At 36.4% G+C, this 26,841-nt stretch overlaps 1 protein-coding gene, 1 long non-coding RNA gene and 1 pseudogene across 2 annotated transcripts; 1 reads left to right on the top strand and 2 right to left on the bottom strand.

Moving 5' to 3' along the window:
- Window positions 1-855: 855 nt before the first annotated feature.
- LOC18447094 (WEB family protein At1g75720) lies at window positions 856-3,057 on the bottom strand. Its single transcript, XM_020675285.2, has 2 exons — window positions 2,828-3,057; window positions 856-1,807 (listed from the first exon to the last, which is right to left on the bottom strand). Exons 1-2 carry the CDS (start codon window positions 2,957-2,959, stop codon window positions 1,229-1,231), a joined length of 711 nt encoding a protein of 236 aa, XP_020530944.1. The 5' UTR covers window positions 2,960-3,057; the 3' UTR covers window positions 856-1,228.
- Window positions 1,144-3,325, top strand: LOC148780549 (uncharacterized). The gene is made up of 2 exons (XR_016041727.1): window positions 1,144-1,823; window positions 2,795-3,325. It is a non-coding gene; the product is annotated as an uncharacterized LOC148780549 (long non-coding RNA).
- An 18,177-nt stretch (window positions 3,326-21,502) lies between these two features.
- On the bottom strand, window positions 21,503-22,765 carry LOC110008375 (protein ROOT PRIMORDIUM DEFECTIVE 1-like; annotated as a pseudogene).
- Between the last annotated feature and the right edge of the window lie 4,076 nt (window positions 22,766-26,841).

Genomic DNA, 26,841 nt, shown 5'->3' with positions numbered 1-26,841 from the left:
GGTATAAAAAAAATTTAGGATGACTCAAGGATCTATTTTTTTTCTAATTATAAAATTTTAGACTCTTAAACTAGTTCAAATCAAGTAGATCTATAAATGCATCAAAACCTTAAAAATAGATGGTCCAGATAATGTCTTACAAGATACACTATTTTGGGACTCAAAATCTATTTTACTTTTCATATTCATACATCGCGATGTCGAGATGAACCATTAGAGGGTTTTTCAAAATCAAAATAACCATTTATGATGGAAAAAGTTTATATATGGTTGCAATCTTAAAATGTAGAATTAAGGTGCCCACTAACTGACAGCTACAATAAATGTCAAATGGCCCAGATTGAATCTGGGTCAATCTAATGACCACGATTGCATTTCGTATTTTAATTTTATGTTTATTTATGCAAATCCAAATCACTTGAAAGATGGAAAATCTATTTTTAAAAAATAGACGAATCTAATAAAAATATCAAAAAATAATTCATAAATATTCATCAGATAAAAATATTTACAAAAATTTTAGAGGTTATTTTGATCATTTTATATTAGATGCATCTTGATGAGAAAAACAGACATTCTAGATTTCATATGAGTTGAATTTGTAGCAAACCAACAAAAATTCAAATACAAAATGAATTAGTTACCGGATTGGCCCATATTTAAGATGTCCCATTGCACTTGTCCTATTCTTCCATCGACCCGAGCTGACAGGAATCGAGAGAGAGAAAGAGTGAGAGAGAGTGAGAGAGAGAGAGAGTATCTCCTTTACCAAAAGCAAAAGTGGAAAACAAAACAAAAGCTAAAGCTCAGGATTGGAAAGAAAGATGCCCGTAACTCTCATTTTGCACACCCATCTTCAAACAAGTACTCTTTCATTGTTTCGAGCCTTCAATTCAAAGGAACTGCAAATTTGGCCTATCCATTTCCAACATGCTAAGTGAAGCATATCACCTATGCTTAATTACCAACTTTTTCTTTTTTCTGTTCTTTTTTTGTTCTTTTGTTCTCTTTGCATTCAAAACCCAACAAATCCCCCAAAAGATCATATAAACCCCACAAAGGGCAAGAACATAGACTCTTTTTGCTTTCAAAAAATAATGCCTAACTCTTATTTGAGCTAAAGGGAACTACATGTTGGAGCTCAAATCTATGTGCTTTTTATTTGAAAATTGGAACCTCCCCAGTCTTGATCTTGATTCCACAAAGCCCTTTAAGGGTGAGCACAAGCTCACTTGACTGGAGCTTTAGGAGAGGCTACTTCTTGAGAACCCTTCTTCTTAAAGAGTCCAAACAAAGGAATCAGTGGCTTCTTTTTCTTTTTTATTGATGGGTATCTCTCTAGAACAGCTTCTTCTTGTACCTTTCCATATGCTGGTTGTACTGCCTTGTTCATGTTTCCACCACCAGTCCCATCAATGCCTTGGCTTTCTTTCTTCGATGGCAAGTCGGCGACTCCCGAGCTCAAAACTTCAGCAAGAGATGGTGGGTTGGCAAATGATACATATCTCTTCTTCTGTAGATCATGTTTAGCATCTGTTTCTCCCACTTTTAGTGTTTCTTCCCCTTTTACTGTTTCTTCAATGGTCTTAACATCAAGTTCTCTGTGTTTGTTGGATTCCTTTGCCTTCACTCTTTCGAGTTCTTTTCTTGTTTGCTCCAATTCTTCTTTCAGGGAATTGAGGGTGTTGGCCATCTCTTGGCCTTCTTCCATGGCTTTCTTCAAGCTTTGCTTTGCCTCCTCAAGCTCTGCAGCTGCGATTCCCAGCTTCAAAGCCCTTGAATTATTCTCACCTGCTGATTTTTGCATCTGGTGGAGAAAAACGGTATGAGGAATTCAAATGATAAGTTTCTTCAACCCCAGCTAAAGTTAATAACTAATTAGACAACCTCTAGAGAGACCTTCTACAAAAGTTGGAACGCCTCGAACTAGAAAAATAGAGAACTGATCCAAGAAACAACAAATATGGGAGGACATTCAGAAAAACAAAAAAACAACAATTATGGGAGTGTTTGATATGGATATATTTGTCTATTTTGATCAATTATAACAAAGTTAGGCATTGCATTAAAGGCCTGAGGAGTTCTTAGTTTCAAAAGAGGAGGATTGGAGCCAGTATGTGAGGATACATTCAGGAGGACTTCTAATTTGGCATTTCCTCTTCCTGAAAATCTCAAACTTTCATATAAAGTCCATTTTGCCAACCCCCATTCAATAATAAGATTCACAGGTACTATATATTATACCTAGAACTAGTTGCAAAAGGCTTTGCCTGAAGAATATAAGCAATATATAAATCGAATAAATCAATAATGATTGTCATTAATTAGTCAAATATAAATATCTACTCAGTGAAAACATCCAAATAACATATAAAAATTCAAAAGGGAGTTGATGCTATAGATTGAAAACTTCAACTGCCATTACCATTTTCCTACTCATTGTAATTCATCTGGTGTTCAATCATTTCCATCTCTTGATATGCAATGTTTTAGCATTCTATGTTGCTATGTAAACCAACAAAATACTAGCAAAGTATTTTGCACTGCTGAGGCATTCCATATGAGAAAAATTTCAAGTTTTGATCGAATTTGGCCAAAAATCTAGTCTTCGGTTTGAGCAAAAACTTCTATGGCATTGAATTGTTCTGAATTCTATTTCATTTTGGCTGAATTTCTAGAGTGCATCACTTGGTTTTTCTAAATTCGGCTCACTTTCGAATTTCCAATTGAGTCAACTTGTTCTTGCTCTGATATTCAAAATCCCGAAACCTATTCTAATTTCATATATACCCAGCTAAACTCAAAATGAATCATCAATAGGCCTTACCTCTTTGAGTTTGTTGGCATAAACCTCCCCTGCTAAGACCCTTTCGCCGAAGAGAATCACAGCTTCGCGCACCGACCGGAATGGCGCGCTCGTGTCGATTTCGCATCTTTTTTCAGCAGCTTCAGCTTCCATGATGCTTCCTCTAGTGCCAGTCAGTTGACAGTGGCAAGGAAATGAGAGATCACAGAAGTCTTTTTATTGAGGAAGTGAAGGTTGTTAGGAAGGGTGGTGAGAACAATAATTTGTTTAATGTTAAAATAGATTATGGGCTTCTTTTCTTCGCGTCCACTTCACTAGAAATCTGTTAATTGTATGAGAAGTCATTCAGTTATTAGAGAGAGAGAGAGGACAGTAGAGAGGACATGGGATTGGAGGGCCCAGATCGGTTGAGAGAGATTGGAGGGGCCAGATCGGTGGAGAGAGATTGGAGGCCCAGATTTGTTGAAATGGATAAAGATGTTTCACCTAAATGACAAGCGTCGCTCAAGCAATCTCGAATTAGTGTGCATTGCCCAAAAGCCTCCATTGTTCAAATGTTTTTCTGTTTCTTCACATTTCATGTGAAACGTAGGGAGTTATAAGGTCAAATCATTTAAGAAGCTTCATTAGTCTTCACACATTCAGAAAATTTACCAAATAAATAAATAAAATATAAAATGGGTCAATTTGGCCAAAAATTACGAGAAATATCTTTTAGTGTAGGGCTTTTTAATTTTTTCCCATAATGTGCATCGTTCCGGGAATCCCCGGACCGGTTTTTATTTTTTATTTATTTTTTTAGTTTTTTTTTTTATTGTCTGAGCCGTGTCCTATATTTTGGACAGTTAGTTAGAAACCGGTCTCGGACCACCTAGATTGTTGTGTTACAACAGGTAGTCCAAGGTCCCCATTCTCAAACTGTACATATTGTCGTGTTACACCACATGCAGGTGGTTCAAAATGTCCATCATCAAACCACCTATAATGTGGTCGAACGATACGGTGTGAGTGGGCTGAGGATGGGGACCTCAGACCGCTAGCTGGATTGAAGTGGTCCGAGATCTTCATCCTCAAACAACGTATCATAATGCCATGTAACACCATAGTCTAAATGGTCAAAGGATGGGACCTTGGATCGGTCTCCAACTGTCCTAAAACATGTGACATTTAAAAATGAAAAAAAATTTAAAGCTGGTCTGGTTACCATCCCATACAAGGGGCATTATAGGAAAACTAAAAACTCTACAGTAAACCACCTTTTTTTGTAAGCTTTGGCCAAAATTGACCCATTTTGTATTTATTTATTTTATTGATTTATTTTATATTCATAAGTAAATTACTCTTTAAAAAATGATAATTATACCCCTACATGAAATTATTTATTTATTTATTGTGTTTGTGGATTAGGCTACCCATCTCGATCGCCAACTGTCCTAAAACATATGACATGGCTCAGACAATTAAAAACGAAAAAAAAATTTAAAGCTGATGCACCGATACCATCCCCGACCAAGGGGCATTATGAGATGCCCCTTATGTCCATAAGTAAATTACTCTTTAAAAAATGACAATTATACCTCTACATGGAATTAATTATTTGTTTATTGTGTTTGTCGATAAGGCTAGGAAATTATTAAACGTTTGTCCTTGTGATGGATGCTGTGACCAAAACTTCCCCACGGACCCTAGCATGTAAATTTTTTACTCCCGCAAGAGTATACTATCCATCTATTCCCTTGGGTAAAACTTAAACGGGGAATATCTTTTACATCTCAAATTTTGAGAATGTGTTCTTTACAATCTAGCAACCAACCTAGATAAAAAGAAAGTAACTCTCACTCTCTATGTGCTAAGGAAAACAAATCCCAAAATTGCATTAGAACGATTCAATTTTTGGATGGAATGATCTAGATGTTCAAGAACTCAAAATCTTTTTTTTTTTTTTTGAAAATAATCATCCTATTATAATTAGATGGATCTCAAAATTTTAAATATGAAAAAACTCTCAAGTATGTAGTTTGCCGGATTGAGTAAATGCATAATCTGCTCCTAAAGGAGCATAGTATACTCTAAAGACAATATGCTGGATGTCTGGATTTAATCTTATCAAATTCAACAACTATGTGTAGGGACACTGTTGGATTTTAATCTTATAATTGTGGGATCACGCGCAATTGGTGCTTTGAATCTCGGATCAGCCAGATGAATCGGCCGGCTTGAAATCGGATCCAGATCAGTATCAACCCAGATCAACAAATCGTACTCCTTCTCCAACATCAAGTTGCTATAAAAAATTTAAAACTGAAAAAGGAAAATTATTAAAAACATAAAGGTTGGCCAATTCACTCAACCAGATTATTGATCCTGACCGCCAATCCAGACCGGGTTTTCAGATGGGCGATTGTAAGTCATAGACCCAGTTTTTTAAGTCTTTATTTTTAGGAGAAAAAGAAAAAAGGCCTCTCATGGATCTTTTTCAAATCAATTAAATTGCCCCTTGTTTTTGGTCCATTTTTCTCTTTCCCAAAAGGACCTCTCACAAGAACATTACCACTATACTCATTAGCAAAGCAACACCATCTCCATAACAAGCAATAAATCTTAACACTGCTTATCTTTTGCTATCTTGATCAGGATCCACGAGTTAAAAAACTTATTCAAATTATATGCTTTTGCTATTGTGATTATGAGAGAACTCCAAAGTCCAAATGCTGGTCAAGTCCTATGCATCTTTTTGAAAGTAAGAGTTCTTTACTTTGCACGATCGGCTACAAGAAGTGAAAAGCATATTAAAATAAGAGAATGCTCCTAATACACCATGAAATATATAGAATGATAATTTGTGGAGCACTCTTTAACTATGGGAACGATATCTCTGTTTTAATTTTATCAGAGAGAGCATTTCCACCCTCTAAATTAGGGTTAATCGATTCCGGTCGAACGTGTCTGGGTTCAACTCTACCTTAGGAAAACACATAAAAAAATACTGATGATTGAATTTCTACAGTACCTTGCTTATGGCTGATCATTATTCAAAGATCATTAAATGGTCACGATCGTCTAATAGTGTCTAAACTATAACAATTTTTCTATAAATTCGATTAACTCAAAATTTTGTAGGTGTCTGCACCACACATGTATAAAATATAAAATGAAAACCAAATAACACAAATGATCAGATTGCCCATATGAATATTCTAGAGGTATTTTATTTATTTTAATTATTTTTAAAATATTTTATTGAAGTACGAATTGGTTAGATGTACACATGCTACAAATTTCAAGTCAATCTAATTTGTAGAAAATTATTAAAATTCAAAAGCTATTAAACAACTGTGACCTTATGTTTACGCTCGGATTTGTGCCGATCTTAGTGCGAGTTCAACTCAAATACCATGCATAATGAGTTAAATTTATATATTAGTAAATAGAGTGGGATTGCTCAAATTATAGGTTCAGAAGGATCACTGATCCATATAGATTCGGTTCTCTTATGAGTCTATTGGCATGACCAGCTTCAGAATTCATGTATAAAGCTTTTTAAATACTTCTAAAATTTTACTAACTTTAAGATAAGGAAATTGCAGTGAAAATAAACTAAAATTAGATAAAAATCACTAAATTAAAGAGAAAGTTGCAAGTACTTACCTTAGGGACCTGAAATCCAAAATTTTGGGCTTGGATCAGACCGCTCTTCTTGTGCCACCATCTTCTCTTTTTTGGATGCCTTTGCTTGCCGGAATTTGCTGGATCTAATACTCCTTTGCTTAGATCTAGGGTTCCTACGGCTTTATAATGGGACTAAGGATCTTAGGTAAGGTTTACCTAATTTTTTCTAAGGTTCAGAGATGTTCCCTAATTTTCTAAGGGATTTAGGGTAGCCAAATTTCAAATAGGAATTTTTTAATTTTTTAGTATTTTTTAGAAATTTACCTATTTTCTAATTTTTTACGATGTATCTGAGGGTTTTTATTTTATTTTATGGGATTTATCTACTAATTTATATGGATTTTGGTAAGAGTATTTTACACGGATTTTTTATAATATCCATATGTTTTTCATATATATTTTTTTGGATTTTTAAAGAGGTATTTATAGGTTGAATTAGGGTTATGGATGAAAATAGGCCAATTTGATCCAAAGATCCATATTTAAAGATTTTGAATTTTTGGAATATTTGATATTTTCACCACCCCAATAACATTTATCCAAAATATTTAAGAAAGGGGCCCATTGTCTCAAGACCACTGTAGAACCAAAATTTAACGTCCTTATTTCCAAAGCATCTGCAATATCATTGGCGTCTTTGTAATCATTTTGAAACTAGGTCTCCAATTTGCTACAATATCCAAAACTTCAGCCCATACCGATAGCAACTTTCATTGGAGGCCTACTCTTATTATTGCACCAATTAATCACATTAAATAAACCTCTTTTTGCTATACAACCCCTAATGTTCCTCTCCTTTGATAATTTCAAACCTTACAGTAAAGCACATAACTTGGCCTTGTTTGTTATAAAAAAACCAGAAGGCCCAGCAAAAGAGAAAAAAATATTCCCATCTCAATTTCTGGCAAACCCACTAGGCAATGGTGGTCTCTGTCTTCCCCTTGGTTTCGATGCTACTGAGGTATTATTGATAATATTATTAAAATTTACCACAATATCTACTTTGTTTGAGATCCCAATCCTCTCGTTAGTTATCGAAAATCATATCATTATGTTGTTTAAAATCATGTTTTTGACATTTTCTCAATTCAAAATTGCACCTTCAAAAGTTCTTCTAATTCTTTCTTTCCAAGTCATACATAAAACAATTGCTTTAAATGTCTTCCAAATCAATTGCCCGCATTTAAGTAAACCTGACAACTCCATTTTTTTTTTCTCTCTCTAGGTCTACCTTCCTATTCATATTCATCTCTCTCTCTCTTTCTAAAAATGTGTATAAGTGTGTTGGTTTCTCTCTTTAAAGCTCTCTTTAAAACATGAATATGTTACTGGTTTCTCTATCTAAAACTATAAATGGATTTGTTGCTTTCTCTCTCCCTTTTTCTTTCCTATATTTTTTTCTCTAAAAAGATCCTAAAGTCATTACATCTCTAGAGAGAAAAACTAACTGGTTTACATTTTTAGACAGAGGTATAAATAGAATGGGAATGTAAGTCGAGATAGAGAGATATGATATTTATTATAACTTTTGTGTGAGTCATTAACGAGGGTATCACAAATTAAGCTAAAAAGTACCCTGCAATTCAATAAATAAATATTTTGAGGTAATGAGTGTGAGAGACTTTTCAACATGAGACATTATTATAAGAATTTTCGATGTGGGAGGATTTATTAATTTTCCTTTTTTTTTGACAAGATTTCCGTATTTCATTTATGAAATGAAGAGTTACAATAGAATTATACATTAATCAAATCATTATAAACCAATAACATCTCTAAGTTCACACCAAACTTAGTAAGGCCATCGGCAACAGAGTTGGCGTCACGGCAAACATGCTTAAACGAGACCTCCAAGCTCTCACTTGTTGTAAAATTGGGATAATTCAATCACCTCTTTTGAGCAAATCGGGATATCTCAAATCCCACTAGATGTGGTGAACACTCCACCACAATGATTTCAACACTCAAATAATATGCTAAAGATGCAATAACAAGTGCAATATAATTGGAAAAAATATAACAACAATAAAAGAGGCAATATGAGAAATCTTCAAAGCACAACACAAATGAAAATAGAGAGGGACACGCACATATACGTGGTTCACCCGAAATGGACTACGTCCACGGGCAAGATGGCAAATGTATATTCATTATCAAGAGGAAAACTTACAAGATTGGGGTTATGTAGAGTTACCTCGTACAATCTCAAGGAATGTTCAAACAAAGAACTTCCTACCACAAAATCACTTACAATAGATTCCTTTTTTCGACTCACCGATGCTGCGAAGAAATGTCAAACAAACGGTCCAAGATGAGCCTCAAATTGTGGTGTTAGGGTTTTGTTGCAAAACCCCCAATTTCCATCCTCAAGCTTCTCTCTCTACAAGCTTCCTCACTCACCCACTTTTCATCCACGTTTATCTCTCTAGAGAAAACCTTTTAAAGACCCTCCACTCAAAAATACATTTTAGGGACGAAAATGCCTTTGAACAAGCGGGAGAATACCACATGGGGTGGTGAGTTAGCATCACCTCCCAACAATGTCCTCCTTGATGCAAAGTCGCACCCTTGCCTTATCAATCATCACTTCCTTTCTTCCTTGAAACCTAGAGAAGTTAGACTCCATTCTAACTTCTCTACTTGGATAGTCTTTGTAAGCATATCCGCAAGGTTGTCACCAGTCTTGATCTTGACCAATCGAAATCTTTCATGTTCACTAACTTGCCGGATATAGTGATATTGAACTAATATGTGCACCTCTTGTAGTGAACCGGGTCCTTGGCCAAATGGATAGCACTTATATTATCACAAAATAGTTCTATGGGCTTGCACATAATACCTATCTCACCTATCAACCCTTGAAGCCACACAACTTCTTTTGATGCCTCCGTTGCTGCCATGTACTCGGCTTCAATAGTTGACAATGCTACCGTATCTTGGAGCGTTGACATCTAACTTACTAGTCCATTGGCAAACCGAAAAACAAATGCGGTAGTCGACCTACCTCTATCAAGATCACCTGCAAAATTTGCATCCACAAAACCTTGTATTGGAATTGAGTTCTTGCCAAATGTGATTGCATAACTAGTTGTAGCTCTTAAGTACCGAAGCACTCATTTTGTTGCTTCACAATTAACATTTCCGGGGTTTGCTATAAACCAACTTAGAACTCCAACCGCATGCGCGATATCTGGTCTTGTACATACCATGACAAACATTAAACTTCCAATCGCATTTGCATAAGGAACCTTAGCCATGCTTCTTCTTTCTTTTTCTGTTTTCGGACTTTGGCAACTTGGAATAAGTGCGTATGCATTAGAACAAAAAATGTTTAAATCGGAGTAGTCACTCGGAGTTTCATACTGTACCTCATTAGGACTTTTATTTCCCAATGTTATCGAAGGTGATTGGTTGATAAGATAACAAGTAATTGATACGGCTTTTGCCCATAATTTTTGTTCTAAGCCGGCATTGCTTAACATGCACATCACATGCTCCATCAAAGTATGATTCCTCCTCTCAGCGACATCATTTTGTTGATGATTGTAGGCATTTGTGTAATGCCTATAATTTTCTCGGCCTTAGAAAATTTTCGAACTCCTTTGATATAAACGCTCCACCATTATCGGTCTGAAGAACTTTGATGTGATGCCCTGTAGATTTTTTAACTTTGGCATTAAAAGTTTTGAATGCACAAAACACATCACTTTTAGACTTGGGAGTTTTGATCCATACTTTTTTTAAGAAGTCATTAACAAATGAAACAAAATATAATACACCGCCATGAGATGTAGTTGGTGAAGGGCCCCATACATCCGAGTGAATGCAATCAAATTTGCACTTGCTTGTATGCTTCCCGGCCTTGACAGGTTGTCTATATTGTTTCCCATAGACGCAATGCTCACAAAATTCGGATCCATCAATTTTAAGTGTAAGAATAAAATTCATCGTCATCAAGACCTCCATACCCGTATCACTCCTATGCCCCAATCTTATATGCCATAGGCGAAATGGAACTTCCTCACCTTCAACCGTGGAATTCACTTCATCATTTATTATTGTACTGCTCAATAACTTGTACAAGCTCCCAAGTAGGACTCCTTTCACCACAATTAGAGCCCCTTTTGATACTTCGATTACTCTACCTTGACCGGTGAACTTATAACCTTCCAAATCTAGAGAAAAGAGAGAAATCAAGCTCTTTTTTAGTTTCGGCACATGTCTAACATCCTTAATTGCTGGAATAGTCCTATCAAACATCCTTAGGCAAATCGAACCCATTCCAACCACCTTGCTAGTGGAATTATTACCCATAGATACTGATTTTCCTTCACATGACTCTTATGAGTCAAACCATGATCTATGTGGGCACATGCGATGGGTGGCTCCACTATTAAGTATCCAATTTAGATAGAATATTGAATTATATGTCACCATCAATACTTCATCTTCAATGAACCGGATGTAGACCCTTCAACTTGATTTGCATCATTCTTGTATGCACATGGTTTTTCACCTCCCGCATTAGGAGCTTCGGAAGAATTCACTCAATTTCTTTTAAAACAATTATTTCTTATATGACTGGGCTTCCCACAATACCAATACACATTCTTGTTATTGGAACCACTAGATTTTGATCGAAATCTTGAATTATTTTTTGAATGATTCCTAGACAAATCAACCCATTCATTCGATCGACCTCTTGCCACAAGAGCTTCCGTCTTCGATTCTACCGAACTTCCCAAAGATGCATTCTTTCAAAGTTCATCGACAAGTAGGGCACTACACACCGAGCCCAAATCAAGCGAATCCTCTTTACTACAGCTTAATGTAGTAACAAGTTTATCATAGGATTCCGGTAATGAACAAAACAATGTGGCCACTTTATTTTCATCATCCATTCTCACACCAATACTCTCAATTTGGCAATTAAGGTTATTAAACTTATTCAAGTGATGCGACACATTTGCACATTCTTTCATTCTCAATATATACAATTTTCTCTTAAAGAAAATTCGGGTTGTGAGAGATTTTGTTTGATAAAAACTTTCCAATTTTTCCCACAAATCTTTTGTCGTCTTTTCACCAACAATATTAACAAAATCTCATTCGCTAAACACAAGCGAATAGTAGGCCGTGCCTTCATATCGAGTTTGTCCCAATCATCATCAGTCATATTTACCGGTTTCTTATCACTTCCAATTAATGCTTTGTGTTGCCCTTGATGTACCAATAAATCTTGCATTTTTAATTTGCAAACTTCAAAATTATCTTTTCTATTAAACTTCTCCACCTCAAACTTATGAGATGCCATTTTCTCAAAAATACTACATTAATTCCTTGAGCTCTGATACCAGTTATTATAAAATCGAGATAACCCAATCACCCCTTTTGAGCAAATCGGGATATCTCAAATCCCACTAGATATGGTGAGCACTCCACCACAATGATTTTAACACTCAAATAATATGCCCAAGATGCAATAACAAATGCATTATAATTGGAAAACATATAACAACAATAAAACAAACAATATAGGAAATCTTCAAAGCACAACACAAATGGAAATAGAGAGGGATACATATATATATATATATATGGTTCACCCAAAATGGGCTACGTCTACGGGCAAGACGGCAAAGGTGTATTCACTATCAAGAAAAAATCTTACAAGATTGGGATTATGTAGAGTTACCTCATACAATCTCAAAGAATACTCAAACAAAGAACTTCCTACCACAAAACCACCTACAATGGAGTCATTTCTTCTACTCGCCGATGTCACGAAGAAATGCCTAAAAAAAAAGCCCAAGATGAGCCCCAAATAGTGGTGCTAGCATTTTGTTGCAAAACCCCCAATTTCCAACCCAAGCTTCTCTCTCTACACACTCACCCACTTTTCATCTATGTTTCTCTCTCTAGAAAAAACCTTTTAAAGACCCTCCACTCAAAAATATATTTTCGGGACGAAAATGCCCTTCAACGAGAGGGAGAATACCACATGGGATGGTGATTTGGCATCACCTCCCAACATCACGAATGTCCATTACCTCTAACCACATCGGCAACACTCTCCATAGTGGTCTACTTCGTTTGGTGCACTAATTTATTACATCTAAATAATCACCTTCCACAATACAACATGAATTTGGCTATCTATTCCTCAACAATCTAAGTCTGAATAACAAAGAGGAGAATTCAACATGGGTTGCCATGGTGATACGACAAGGGTCTACATAGGAAAGGAGTGCATCACCATTAGAATCCCTCACCACCCTACAACAACCTACCAGACATGGATCCTCAAGGAGCTCCCATCAAAATTCAGCTTAGTGCAACCCTTTCGAAGGTGGATTCCATCTACCTCCTGGTCTAATGTGCCAAGAAGCATTACTTGTGATATACTTTGGATTCACCCACACTTCATCCTTCCATACTCCAAAAGCATTCTTTTCGAATGGAGAACCAATTCTATAAATCATCAAAGATTCTTCTTTTAATATCTTCCAACCCAAGAACAATACCCTCGAAAGTCCTTCTATTTTTCTCCTTCCAAATCTCCCATTATATAACTGCCCTCAAGATCTTCCATACAACTCGTCCACATTTCGATAAATCAATGAGTTCCAAATGCAATAAAATATGGGATTATCCATGAGACAGCATTAAATGAATTCCCATCAAACTAAAAGCCCAACCCCAAATAGCACTAGAGAGGATAATGTAGAAAAAGATTACTACCATTTTCCTCATCCCCCTTAAAAAATATACAAATATTTATCAGTATATTTCTTCTTTTTCTCATATTGCCCATGTTGAGGGTCTTTTTTGGAAGAAGAATCCACAAGAAAGCTTGAATTTTGTGCGAAATGGGCAGCTTCAAGACCACACTAAGTGAGCTTCGATCTTCTCTAAAGTTATCATGATAATGCAGTCTATAGACGGAGTTGACTAAGAAGATGCCATCTCGCTAACATTCTCAAATCATCTCATCTTCACCATACGAAGAAATATATACTGAGTTGAGATCATTCAATAGCGAAGACAATTGATCGATAATGACATCAGGCATCCTGTTGTTAACACACTCCATATTACAATAACAATTATATATCTGCAATACCTACCGGCAAATTGATTTAAAGTTCTCTTGAACCGTTGTGGGTTGGATAGTTTTAACGCAAAATTACCTACTCATTTGTTATACCAAAATTTAATCGTATCTCCTCTACCAAATTCCTTTCCAAAAATACTTTCCAAAAATTCGAAGCCCCAGGTCTCCTAGAGAGCCTACCACCCATGGAAGAGTCACAGCTAAAACCATATTTGGCCTCAAAAACTTGTTTCTATAACTAGTCATCACAAAATAAAGCTCTCCACCACCACTAGGCCAACAAAGACATGTTGACAAGTTTTAACTTTCTAATCCCCAAACCACCTTCCGTCTTGGGGGCACAAATATTGCTCCAACTCACCAGGTGATATTTAACCTTCTTATCAAAATTTCACCATAAGACGTTTCTCATCAACTTTTCAAGCACCTTGCAAAGTGAGGAAGGCATAAAAAGCAATGACATATGGTAGATATGAAGGTTTTGCTAAATAAAACCTCACCAAGGTTATATTCCTTCCCAAAGATAGAACTTTGGTCTTCCAAAGGTCAAGCTTTCCATACACTCTCTTAACCATCGGATCCCAAATGGAGCTAGGTAATCTAGAATCAGATAAAGGTAAACCAAGATAAGTGATAGGAAAACAATCCACACCTTATAGCCAATGATGTAAGTAACATGATCTAATAAACCACCTCCACAAGTAACCCTTAACTAGAGAGGTATTTTTATAAATTAACCTTTAACTCCAAAACCTCACAACAAAAACTTAGTGAGCTATTGAACTTGATAATCATCGACTCCACAAAATATTAATGTGTCATCTGCATACTATAAATGCAAAACAGACGGCCCACCACTAGCCACTCTAAAACCTGAGATTTTGCCCAAGCACTTAACTTTGGAAACCAACTGGCTAAAAGCCTCCGCAATTAAAGTAAAAAAGAAAAGGACCTTGTCTCAACGGTCTAGTCGCACGAAAGAAACCTTTTTGAGGGCACTACAAGGCAACCCCAGATCAATCTTCTCATTTAGCACCCGAAACCCATCTGCTTCATAACTTCCATCAAAATTTTGCACTTCACTCTATCATAAGCTTTTTACATGTCAAGTTTTAGTAGAATACCTGGCTCTCCTTGTAACCTCCAGTGGATGCATTCTTGTGGAACGTTGTTTGTAATAATTATATCATTAACAAATGCGGATTGTGGACCCTTAATGATGAAAGGAAGCACCAGCTTTAACCTCTTAGTAAGGGTTTTAGCAATGATCTTTCGAGCAAACTAATGAGGCGCACATCAGAAATAGACAAAATGACATCCTTCTTAGAAATCAACACTATATAAGTAAGGTTAATGCCCCCATCAATAATCCCTCTCTCCTTGAATTCCTCCACCATATTCAGCAAATCATTTTTTAAGCTAGTCCCAAAACTTATAAAAGAAAGCCAATGGCAAACCATTGGGTCCCGGTGATTTATCTCCGGGTAGCCGAAAACATCATATCTTAACTCCTGCATTGTAATTGGGGCCTCCAACTGAGCAGTATAAATGTTCAAAAAGCACACTAAAAGGTAATCCTTCCAAATGAACTTCAAATTTTTTTTCAGAATTGGATACCTTTTGGAAATGCTGCACCAAATCATTTTCCCAACCAGCAAGGTCATACACCACTACCTTCTGGAAAACAATACTATAAATATTATGCTGTCGTCATCTAGCATTTGTGATCACATGAAAGAATCTGGCGTTTTGGTCACCCTCTTTAAGCCACTTTACTCTCGACCTCCGTTTCTAATATATCTCCTCCATTTTCAAGAGGTCATGCAAAGAATGTTACAGTTCTCTCCAATTGTTTAACTGTTGTATAGTTATGGTCCCCTTCTGTTGCACCTCCTGATCAATAAGTCGAATGCCTCTCAAAGTATTGTCAAGCTTCTCTCTAATATAAAATTTATAGTTTTTCTTCCATTCAAGCAAACCTATGCTTCACATTTAACAACTTTTTATGCATTCTATATCTAGCCCAACCATTGACAACAATATTCTCTAAGTGTGTTTAATAATATGAACCGCCTCATTGTTTTCAAGCCATATGAGTTCCATTTTAAAAGTTCTAGGGCCAAAACAGAGATGTCAGTGTATAAAAGAATTGATAGGCGAGTAAAACTTGTGAAAGCGAAGGAACTCTCCCAATCCCCGATATAAGAAATCTATCAAGTGTACTAATAGTCAAATTTGACGTTGAATTGTTACACCAAGTGAATTGAATTCTAGATATGGGGACGTCCAAAAAGCCATAATTCATAATAAAATTGTTAAACAATCGCCTAGTGGAATTAATGGAATGATGTGTAGAGATTTCTTTAGGCCATCTAATGAGATTAAAATCTCCACCAAAGAAACAAGCTAACCTTAAATCATTAATAACACAACCCAAATCATTCAAAAGCTATTCTCTGAGATTGAGCATTAGGACCATCAACATTACATAATAACCACTTAGAAATTAGAAAATGATACCTCAAGAACCAAACCAACAAAATGGACTTTGAAAATTGAACCCATGCAATGCAAAACAAAAGGATCCTAGGGACATCATAGCCCCCCTTGATGCACCATCAGCATCCATGCCACAAAGCTAACTGAACCAAGACCGCAGACTTCCCTAACATCAAACAGAGCAGAACTAAATAATTTAGTTTCCTGGAAAAACAAACTTCCAAGTCTATACTTTTGAACGAGTATAATCACCTCCTTCTTCCGGCAGATACAACCCAACTCCTGCACATTTCATCTTAGGATCTTCATGGCATGTAAGAGGTAGAACCAGGTCCGGAAGGTGGTGCATCTCCAGAGAAAATGGAAGAGGAGGAATAGGAACTGCTATCCTCTGAGCCAGCATCACTAAAATCACTGAGAATCACAGCACCACTCATTGTCAATCCCCCTTAACCTTCTAGCCACAATTCTGAAGGAAGATCATGTACATTGCATAACGGATTTGCCTTAGTCTTGCCTAGGCCTTTGTCGATCTAATCTGCTCTTTCCTTCAGCCTTCTCTTTCTCTGCATGGCCCGAGTCATTAACTTTTCTCATTTAGAATAGCAGCAACCACATCTTTTGAGATACTAAAGAAAACGCCCATATCATCAAGCACCTCATTAGACACAACGAATTCATCGGAACGACAATCCACTAACAACTTTATCAGCCGGTGGTAGCATAGCCAAGGGTGGTGTCTGGCTCCACGGCCACCTCTCAACAAGAGAGCTCGTTGTCAACAGCAACAATCGATAACTCTTGCTCTTCAGGAGGGACCCACCCGATGAGCAGAGCGTCCTGACGTAAGGTGACAAGCAGTTTCTCTAAAAGGAATAACTCTTTCTGGCCTCATAGTGGTGAGAAAGGAACAGAAAACCTATGAAACATCGGAATAAAAAACGGTGAGGCACCTGCACAGAGTAAGCTACTTTTCTCTCCCAAGAAATTCAGTATTGTTACAGAATCCAACTTTTAACCCCTTTAAAAGACTTCTCCATGCTTTTATTCACGAGCCTGTCCTGCCTCCTCCCTCGCACCGCAGCCAACAACGAGACACCCTTCAGCATTTCACTTCACTTCTAATGGGGAGAAGGATTCCACACCCTTCAGCGTTTCCTTGAGTACGCAATCATCAACAAAAACAAAAGGAACAATATCATCACCTCCATCGCCGATAGGCATCCTCTTATGAGATCAGGAAGCCTATCCCTGACTCCAAACTATCGTCTCTCTCTCTCTCTATCGTTTTGCATATCCAGGTTATGATCAAATTGATTGGCTGCCTATGTGGGATATCAGCCAGGCATGGGATTTATTAATTTTCGTGCCAATATCGCCATCGCGCTTGTCTTGATCAATGATTAGATCCTGCGGTGGCTAATGATTCTCAAGCATTGGTTGGATGGGGCCTCATTCAAGCATGAGCATGACCCCTAATTTACGCCCGCTTTATGACCGAGTGGTCAAAAAAAACATTAACATTTGATGTATGTGAAGCACCTCGCGCCTCATTCAAGCATAAGCATGACCCTAATTGCCTAATTTACCCCCGCTTTAGGAATGATTGGTCAAGAAAAACATTTGATGTATGTGAAGCACCTCGCACCCTGTGCATATAATCATGTCTCCCTTCACAAAATAAAGTAAATGGACCCTCCTTGGAATCAATATGTTGTTTTTACGTAGTGCTTTGAAACGGGAAGTTGAAATTAGGTTCCATTCAAATGTTATCACTTTTCAAATATCCATCTTAGATATGGATATACGATTTGAGATGCATTTCAAGTCATACATTTATGCTCTAGATTTATGATTTTGTAGCTTAAAACAAAAATAAAAACATAGCTGATGAATGGTCTAAAACCAGAGTTCAAACATTCAATTTTTTGGAGAAGTGTTTGATGAGTCGGCTAACTCACACTATTCTTGTACGGTCTCCCTACAAAATATACCTCAAAGATGTATATTTATCCAAAATTTTAGAGTTCAATAATCTGGACTATGACAATAATCTAAATTTAAAAATTTTCTTTTTCAAAAAGTATAAATTTTATTTTTTGAGTTCCTTTCTTCACGGTCCACTTTAACTTTTCGTCGATGTAACATTTTTTGACATCCATCTTCGAGATGGACGTTAGATTGAGAAGGGACCGCACGGTAATAGATGAGTCGACTGACTCACCAAAACTGTGTCCTTACTTCTTTTTTTCATATTCATGTCAATGGGGGTCATCATGCTGATCAATATCGTTTAGTTGTAATGTCATTCTCGGGAGAAATGAAAATGAGCCTACACCTTTTCTTTTATGACCAGTGTTTAAAAAAACGGATCGGTGACTCGAATTGGTCACACTCATACTTGTGTTGGATCAGGGGAATCGGTGGATCAGATCGGAAGAATCAACGTAATCGGTCATTTTTCCCAAATGTTTTTAAAAAATAATTCGAGGAAAAATTGTTCACTTGTTTTTTCTCGCTTGACTCGGTGAAGAATCGGCCAGAATTGGTCGGACTCGATGAAGAATCGGCGGTTCTGCGAAAAAATTGGCGAGCCTACTATTATGAATTGACCGAATCCCAGTTTTTTACCAGATCCGGGATGGTCATGGCGATTTCCAATCTGGATCACCTAATTCTAGATCGGGTCCCCAATTTTTAAATCATTGTTTATGACCATCTCACAAACACATTATTCAAGTTAATAGGTAATTGAGCGTAGTTTTGGATGTCCTTTCCTTGAGCTCCCTATTGAAACTCATTGAAATTAATGGAACACTCTAAAGTCACATAATTTAACTCTTTCTTGCAAAGTCTGCCTCCTTTCACCCTCTTCTTGCTAAAAACTTCTTATCTCTCTTGCTCTGAGATCCCATTTTCTCTCTAAGAATCCAATTAAAATAAATAATTTAATAAATAAAGTTTTAGAAATAGGGTTGGTTTACCATTACTAGTCAATGCCTAGGAATTGAGCTTGGGCTTGAGTGATTAACAACTCATGATTAAGAATACTATATTTAAAGTTCGATTCCTACTGGTGAACAACCCAAAACAAAAAAAAAGAAAAAAAAAATTACATACTCAATCTCACCAAATCTCCTTGCCACCTTTACACATTCATGGTATGGGTTTTTCTCATGATATTTCCTCCATTAAAGTCTCACTTTTAACAAGCTTTCCCCTACTTTTCCCGATTTCTCTGCATATAAATATTGACTCTATTGGGTTTTAGCTCGAACTCCCTATTAATAGAAGCAAAATGGCTTGATAGGACTGCAACCGTATTAAAATAAGTAAATCTTCACCTCATAACTCTTCGAAAGTTACAATTTAGGCATTGGAAAAGCTTTATATCGATTATATCGGCTTGAACATTCTGGTTGAAAAATAAAAAATTAGGATTTCAAGCTCTAAACATAGTATATATTGTAGCAAATTATCTAGACTGTCCATTTATTCCTAAAAATAAGTTCTTACAGTTCTACAAGATCTATACTATTTTTTTAATTTTAAATTTTATTGTCGATGTTGGAAATTGATTTTAGAGCCATCATGGATATTTCTATTGCCAAAATTACTTTTCGGATGAGGATTTGATGTGAAGCTTTATTTTATTTTCATAAAGCTTAGGCCTTATAGAAACTACATCTTTAATTGAATTTAGGTGATTATTTCATCCTCTTAAGTGCTTCTCTTAGGCTGTTGGGGTCTTATAGAAAACGTAGGATTACTGTTGGAAAGGGATTTGAAGAAGTTTGAGATTTGAATGCAGCAGGGCTTGGTGGCATGGGTGACGACGTTGGTGGTTTCTTCTTCGCTTGGGTCTCTATGTTGTTGGATCCGAAATCTACAGAAAGAGGGGTAACTTATGATATAGACGGGAATTAGGATGAGAAGACCATGGCATTAGGGATTGGAAGGACAGATCATTGTGCAACTTATGATAATTCAAAACATACTTGATTTTGAACCTTGGTGATCTCCATCTCTATGGAATTGGAGTAGGGTTCGCAATGGACCGAGTTACCTGGCCCGGCCCAACTCAGGAAGCCCGCCCTAACTCAGGAAGCCCGCCCTAAAAAACTTCGGTCTTGATAACATAATGTGGCCCAAGGACCTGGCCACCAGGTCTTGATAACATAATGTGGCCCAAGGACCTGGCCACCAGAGTACAAGGGCTTGAACTAAGCCTGGGTCACGATAGGGCAGCCAAACCTGACCTTTTGCTTTCTTTCTTTTCTTTTTTTTTTTTTTGCTTTTGATTTTATCAGTTTCAGCCCAACTTGGAATTGAACCTAGGACGTGGCGTTGCAAATTTTCAAATGTTAACCAATTAAGGAAATAAATTAAAAATTAAGATAGGGGCTTATACAGTGGACATTTAGAGGGGACTTAACAAAATCATTAAATAAGCTTAAAAAAGAAAAACAAATATATATAAAGGGGTTTTAAGGGAGAACTGGGGCGAGACTGATTGTTGACATGTATGGCTATGAGGCCTTACATGTCTTAGCCTACATTTGTGGGAATCAAATATATCCAACGGTCATATGGTCCAACGTCCATATGAACGTAACCCCTCGTTTTCTCAGACACCCATTGGAGGAACCCCTTCGTTTCTTAAAGACCTGTTGGAAAAATACAATGGTTATCCCTTCTTCTCCTTATAAAATGGGAAGCCAAAGAGAAGATGAATACAACAAGAAAAAGACGTACATCTCTCTAAAGGGCGAAGGGATAAAAATCCGAGCTTTGCAATCACCAGCCTCATGGCATCCCTTCTCTGATCCCGGGTTTGATCTTATACACGCTCCATCAAATTTTGCTAACAATAGTAGTAGAGCCACCAGGTTCCACCGTTCCTAATTTTACTTTGAATTTTAACGATAGACCTTATGTGATTTGTTTGTTACGATATATGCCCAATTTTTATGTATAAATTGTGCTTCAAAATATCACCTGTTGTTATCTTATCTTGATTCATTATCTTGGTCCATAGTTTTAATTAACGATATATGCCCAATTTTTGTATATAAATTGTGCTTCAAAATATCACCTGTTGCTATCTTATCTTGATTCACAATGTTAATTAAGTAAATGATAAGTATGCATGCACTCGTTTTGTATTGATCAATTTCAAATCACCTCTGTACCATTTTTTATGGGTTTTGGTTTAGTGTTTGAATTTTAAGGGCGATTTGGCTCCTGTTACAGTCATGTTGTTTGTTTTATCTGATAAGTTGTGATATGGATATATCATACTGTGTGATATGGGATTGACTACCTAATTTTTTTCAAGAGAAAACTAGTCTCATTCCTTGGAATTGAAGGGAATTACGCGAGAGAGAGAGTTATTGGGTTCCCAAGTGATACTTATCACGCCCGTTGGCTTGAGAGATGCGTCCCTATCATGTGCCCCTTGGCTAGAGAGAGAACTATAGGGAGACATGGGAAGAAAGGGAAGAGAGACTGCATCTCCACCATTTTCTCTACATTCAAGCTTAGGAACTCGTGTACGATTGCAACTGCTCGTTTCTCCAATCTTGTGATTGCAGCCTTTGGTTTCCTCTTATTCCATCTCTTGTTAACTCTAATTTCACTTATGTCTTCATATGATCTCTAATAAGGAATTTTTTGCCATTCTCTAACCCTAGCCCTAAATTCTTTGCTCAGTTTCATACCAGGTGGTAACCCATGCTTGAAACCAAGCCTCTTATTCATCCATGGAATTCTCTGGTTCAGGAGTATAATTTAGGTCCATTTCGATCAGTTTTAGAATATGAGTATTAGGTTCATGGGCAATCAATCAGAGAGAAAATTGTAGAGTTCTTTACTATAATTGAATGCTCGAAATCATCAGGGAGACCCAATTCTCTCTAGACCTTGAAAATGACTCGAAGAGGCAATGATTTGGTGTCTGACATCAACAGACGCTGCTTTAATCGGTCGATCACGAGAGTTTTAGAGGCTTCAATGGCTTTATTTTCTTGTCAAATTATGGCCATGGCAGTGTCTGTTAATTTACAGAAAGGTTCCTTTAAGGTCTGGTTATAAAAGATGGTGAATATATAGGGAAATTTCCTTAGAAATGAAGGAGCTCCTCTATTTAGATGACGCTTTTGGCTCAATTTTGAGAGGAACAATAGAGAGAGGTAGAGATCGGGGTTTGCAAGGATCAGGTCCTGTATCTAGAGCTTTAAAGAGAGAGAATGGTGGATTTGTAAGTTGAGTTCTAGAGAGATATGATACTGGGCTTTCTATATGATTTGCTGAGAAAGATAATGGTGTTCCAGAGAAGAATTCTAGAGAGAGAAAGTGGCAGATTTCTGAGAAGGGTTTTATGAAAAAAGAAAAGGGAAGGTATTCATGTAGAGTTGTAGTGAGAGAAACTAAAGGATTTTGAAGCAGAATTCCATAGAGAGAGAGAGAGAGATCGTTTATCTCTTTAGAGGGAGAGAAAGTTTAGAGAGAGAATTAAAACTTGAAAGGGAAGCAGAAGAGAGGGAAATTGTTTGTTTTCAATGAATGTGTCTATCTTCTATTCTCTTGCCAACTTCATTGTGTTGCATAAATCATTGATTGGGAGCTCAATGATTTGGGCTCGGACTTGCCTGAATCACTTGGACCCGGCATGTCATTTTTTTGGGTTTTTGCTTTATGAGGTTTTTTGGTTTAGAAATCAAGCCTCTTCGATCTTGGAGAAACCCTATATTTTATTATTTTGGTTTGTAAATGATTTCTAGAACCTGGAAGACGGGTAGAAAGAATAAGAATCAAAAAAAAAAAAATTGGTACAAACAATTGGGATATATGTACTTGGATGATGCATATGTGTACATGAATGTATATGTTTTTTGTATTAAGCTTAAACGCACTCAATCTATGGTATGATACTACATCCTTGCTCATAAGGATGCATCCTTGGTTCTCGTAAACCACAGAGTAAATGGCTGAAAAAAAACATCGTTTCGGATAATTAGATATCTGAATAATGCAACCCTCACTCCTACCCTACACACACAAATACATAAGAGAGTCTTGAATAAAAAGTAGTGATGATAACAAAGTTAAAGTTGGGACTCTTGCTAGGGCTTGAGCTCGAGTCCTGCTGGTCTGAATTGGACTAGTTTAAGTTGGACCGAAGAAATTTCAATAATAAAATTTAAGACCCAGGTGATTCTTAGTGCCCGATCATGTCTGACTCAGGTCAGACCACCAATCTTTCAAATGATTGATGAGAACTGTGATGGGTGGTGGTGATGATATGCACACTTGGTGCTTATGTTCTTAGAGTAAACACTTCTAATTTTCTGAAGGAATGTCTTGTTTTGCTCTAATATTTGTCTTATTGATGTTGTCTGGCACTAGATAACTCAATAATTATGGACCAAGAAAGTATACAATACATATGTCGTCATCCTTTGAAGTCCAAAATTCTAACCCATTTACTTTGGGATAAAAAGGTCACAAACATCCCTAACAGACAAAAGATAATTGAAGATACTGCATAGGGAACAAAACATCTAAAATTATGCTTTTAAGCATATAAGCTTGAAGTTATAGGATATTCAGATACATATTTTGTTAGGGATAAGGACGATAGTAAGTCCACCTCAAGACATATTTTCCTCTTTGGAGGGGTTGTTGTTTCTTGGTCTAGCAAGAAACAATGGTGTATAGCTAGGTACACACAAGAAGCAAAACACATTGCATATAGCACTACCTGGATAAAGCGCTTCATATATAACTTGAAGCTGACAGACCGATCCAAATATTTTGTGATAATTAAGCTGTAATTAAATTAAAATTGTTTAAGTGAGCAAATAGCTCCAAATGAAAACATATAGATGTCCAATATCACTACATTCAAGATGTAGTTCAGAAAGGTGAAGTAACTATTAGTTACTTCACCTCATCAGATATGATCGTTGATCCATTAACAAAAGGTCTAAGTATTGAACTACTGTCTAAGCACACTAGTTTAATGGGACTTAAAATGTTTAAGTCAAACAGTTTTTCATGAGTGAGAAATCCACATTAGCGTGAAAATTCTAATGATAGACTAGCTTAATGGGACTTAAAAATATTTAAGTTAGACAATTTTCATAAGTGAGAAATCCACATTAGTATGAAAATCCTCATGATAGACATTTGTTATGAGATGCACATCCACAAAAGCGTGAGAAAAACCTCACAACAAAATATTTTCTTAAATATCATACTCAAAAGTGGGAGTATGTATATAACTTATTATGCTCGGCCGTCATAACCAAGTGAGAGATGTTGACATGTATGGCTACGACGCCTTACGAGTCTTAGCCTACATTTGAGGAAATCAAATATATCCAACGGTCATATGGTCGAACGTCCATATGAACGTAACCCCTCGTTTTCTCAGACACTCATTGGAGATCAGGGAACCCATTCATTTCTTAGAGACCCGTTAGAAAAATGCAACGGTTACCCCTTCTTCTCCCTATAAAATGGGACGTTAGAGAGATGATGACTACAGCAAGAAAAAAACATACATCTCTCTAAAAGACGAAGGGATAAAAATTCGGACTCTGCGATCACCAGCCTCACAGTACCCTTTATCTGATCTCAGGTTTGATCTTATACGTGCTCCATCAAAATTTGCTAACACCGATACCATCCAAAACTACTATTCCTGCCCTATTTGCACCTAAATTGGTGATCTAAACACACGAACTTTGTCTATTTCATATTTGAAACTGATGGGGTTAAATTACCAAATTTAGTGGAAATGAACTATCACGGGCCATAGGATTGCTTGCGTGGCAGTTACAGGAACTTTTCTTTTTGTCTTTTTTGGAAGTGTAGGTGGTGAGAGAAACTTGGGCATTAATAAAAGTGCAGCTTGGGAAATGACGATGGGTGCAATTTTGGTATCAGTAGAGTAAACATGGATGGGGCGATTAGTCGTTTTCCTTCGAATGAAAGGTATAAGCCATAAATATGCATAATGAAATCTTACAATGCTTTGGAAATCCTTATGCTCCGTTCATGACTTTCCATTGCTTCTCTTTATACAAAGAACTCTTTATACAAAGAGACGATCATATCTACTTATTACCTGTCAAATAATTGGATGGTTTGGGCAGTCAAGAAGTTCGAAATTTTTTTTTTTGAAAATTTGTATTTATTTCAGTGTTCAAAACAACGGATCGGACCGATTAGTCGGTTTCGCCCAATCCGATTAGTCCAACTAGATCGGTCGATTAGTGCCCCGATTTTTTCTAAAAAAAATGCAATTTTGGTAAAATAATCTCAAAAAACTAAAAAGACTCCCAAAAAATTGTAAATTGTTTTTAAAAACTTACATGTATTAGTTTTTTATATTATCACATAAAAAAAGTAAAAAAATAAATATTATAAGCATAATAAATGATTAGGTACTTGAAGTAATATTTTTTCAGTGATCAATATATAATAAATATATATTAATTTTATATATTATATATAATATGTAATCAATATATGCTATATAATATAAATTACATTAATAAAATAAATATAAATATATAATATAATACGATATAATATTATAAAATAATATAATATTTCAACTCAAGACGATATTTGTTTTTTGGGTATTTTGAAATTCAATTAAAAATGTAGGTAAAATATAAAATTGTTAGTCTCTTTGTGATAATTTTGATAAATTTTCATCTCTCTCATATTTGTGTCTATATGTATGTCTATGTGCCCCTCGGGGGTTGGTGGTGTAGGTATTAAATTGAAGATCAAATCAGATGAACAACGAATAAATTTATATCCCCCTGAGTTGAGGGACTTAAGGGCTTGCCGGGCCAAGTCGAAAATAAGTTAAAAAAAAAACACACAAAAAAAAGAGGGCCGGGTCAAGATGAACTGGACTAGCACTTGTCCTCGCCGGCCCTCTGGCCAGGGGTTGTGGCCTGGGCCGACTCTTTTAGGCCGGGCCAGGCTGCCCAGCCCATTTCCAACCCTACGTGGGGCAATGGCGTTGCTCGTTAGGTGATTGCCATACACATCTCTTCTCCTTAGAAAGCAATGGTGTCGTCTTCATAATTTTAAATCTAAAAATGAGAATTCTCATCGTTGAATAAGAGAGAGAGCCCAAGCTTAATTGGTTATGTAACAATCCTAAAATTTCAAAAAAAAAAAAAAAGGAGAAAAGATGCTTTTAAATAGGTGATGGTCTGTTTGAGTATGATGGTCCTTGGGGACCATCACTATTTTCAAAAACTTTTACTTGGTTTAAAACTTTTGCTGCTGCTTTTGTTTGCAGCCTTTGCAGTTGCTGCTTGTAGCTAGCAATGTCCTTTAGCGGACGTAGTTTTCGTATGTTGAAAGCAGACGCTTAACGCGACGCCTCAGGTATGAAGTAGAGCGTAATAAAATATTATAATAATACGTTATAAGAATTTAAATAGAGGATGTGAGCACTCCCACCCTAGAAAATTTTGAGATCTCTCTCTCTCTGTGGTCGAAACACAGTGAACTCCTCTCTCGAACCGAATTTTTTATCGGAAGCTCCCTCTCAAACATTTGTGGGTAAGTGACATCGTCTTTCTGAAAAATAGTCTATTTTTAATAAATAGTGATATTTCCGTCCAGGATCTTTATTTTATAAGTTTTGTGTGTAAGTGACTCCATTGTCTCGAAAAATAATCCATTCTTTTTAAAAATGAAATGAAATAATTATTTCTGC

Source organism: Amborella trichopoda, chromosome 9 (assembly GCF_054954075.1).
Source record: "Amborella trichopoda isolate Santa Cruz 75 chromosome 9, AtrichopodaSantaCruz75HAP2 v2.0, whole genome shotgun sequence".
Classification (NCBI taxonomy): Eukaryota; Viridiplantae; Streptophyta; class Magnoliopsida; order Amborellales; family Amborellaceae; genus Amborella; species Amborella trichopoda.
This window is presented reverse-complemented; position numbering and strand designations above follow the sequence as displayed.

Coding starts and splice junctions, on each gene's coding strand:
- LOC18447094 (XM_020675285.2), bottom strand. CDS start 2,959: ATGGAAGCTGAAGCTGCTGAAAAAAGATGCGAAATCGACACGAGCGCG. Junction 1,808..2,827: donor ATGCCAACAAACTCAAAGAG/GTAAGGCCTATT, acceptor TTTCTCCACCAG/ATGCAAAAATCAGCAGGTGA.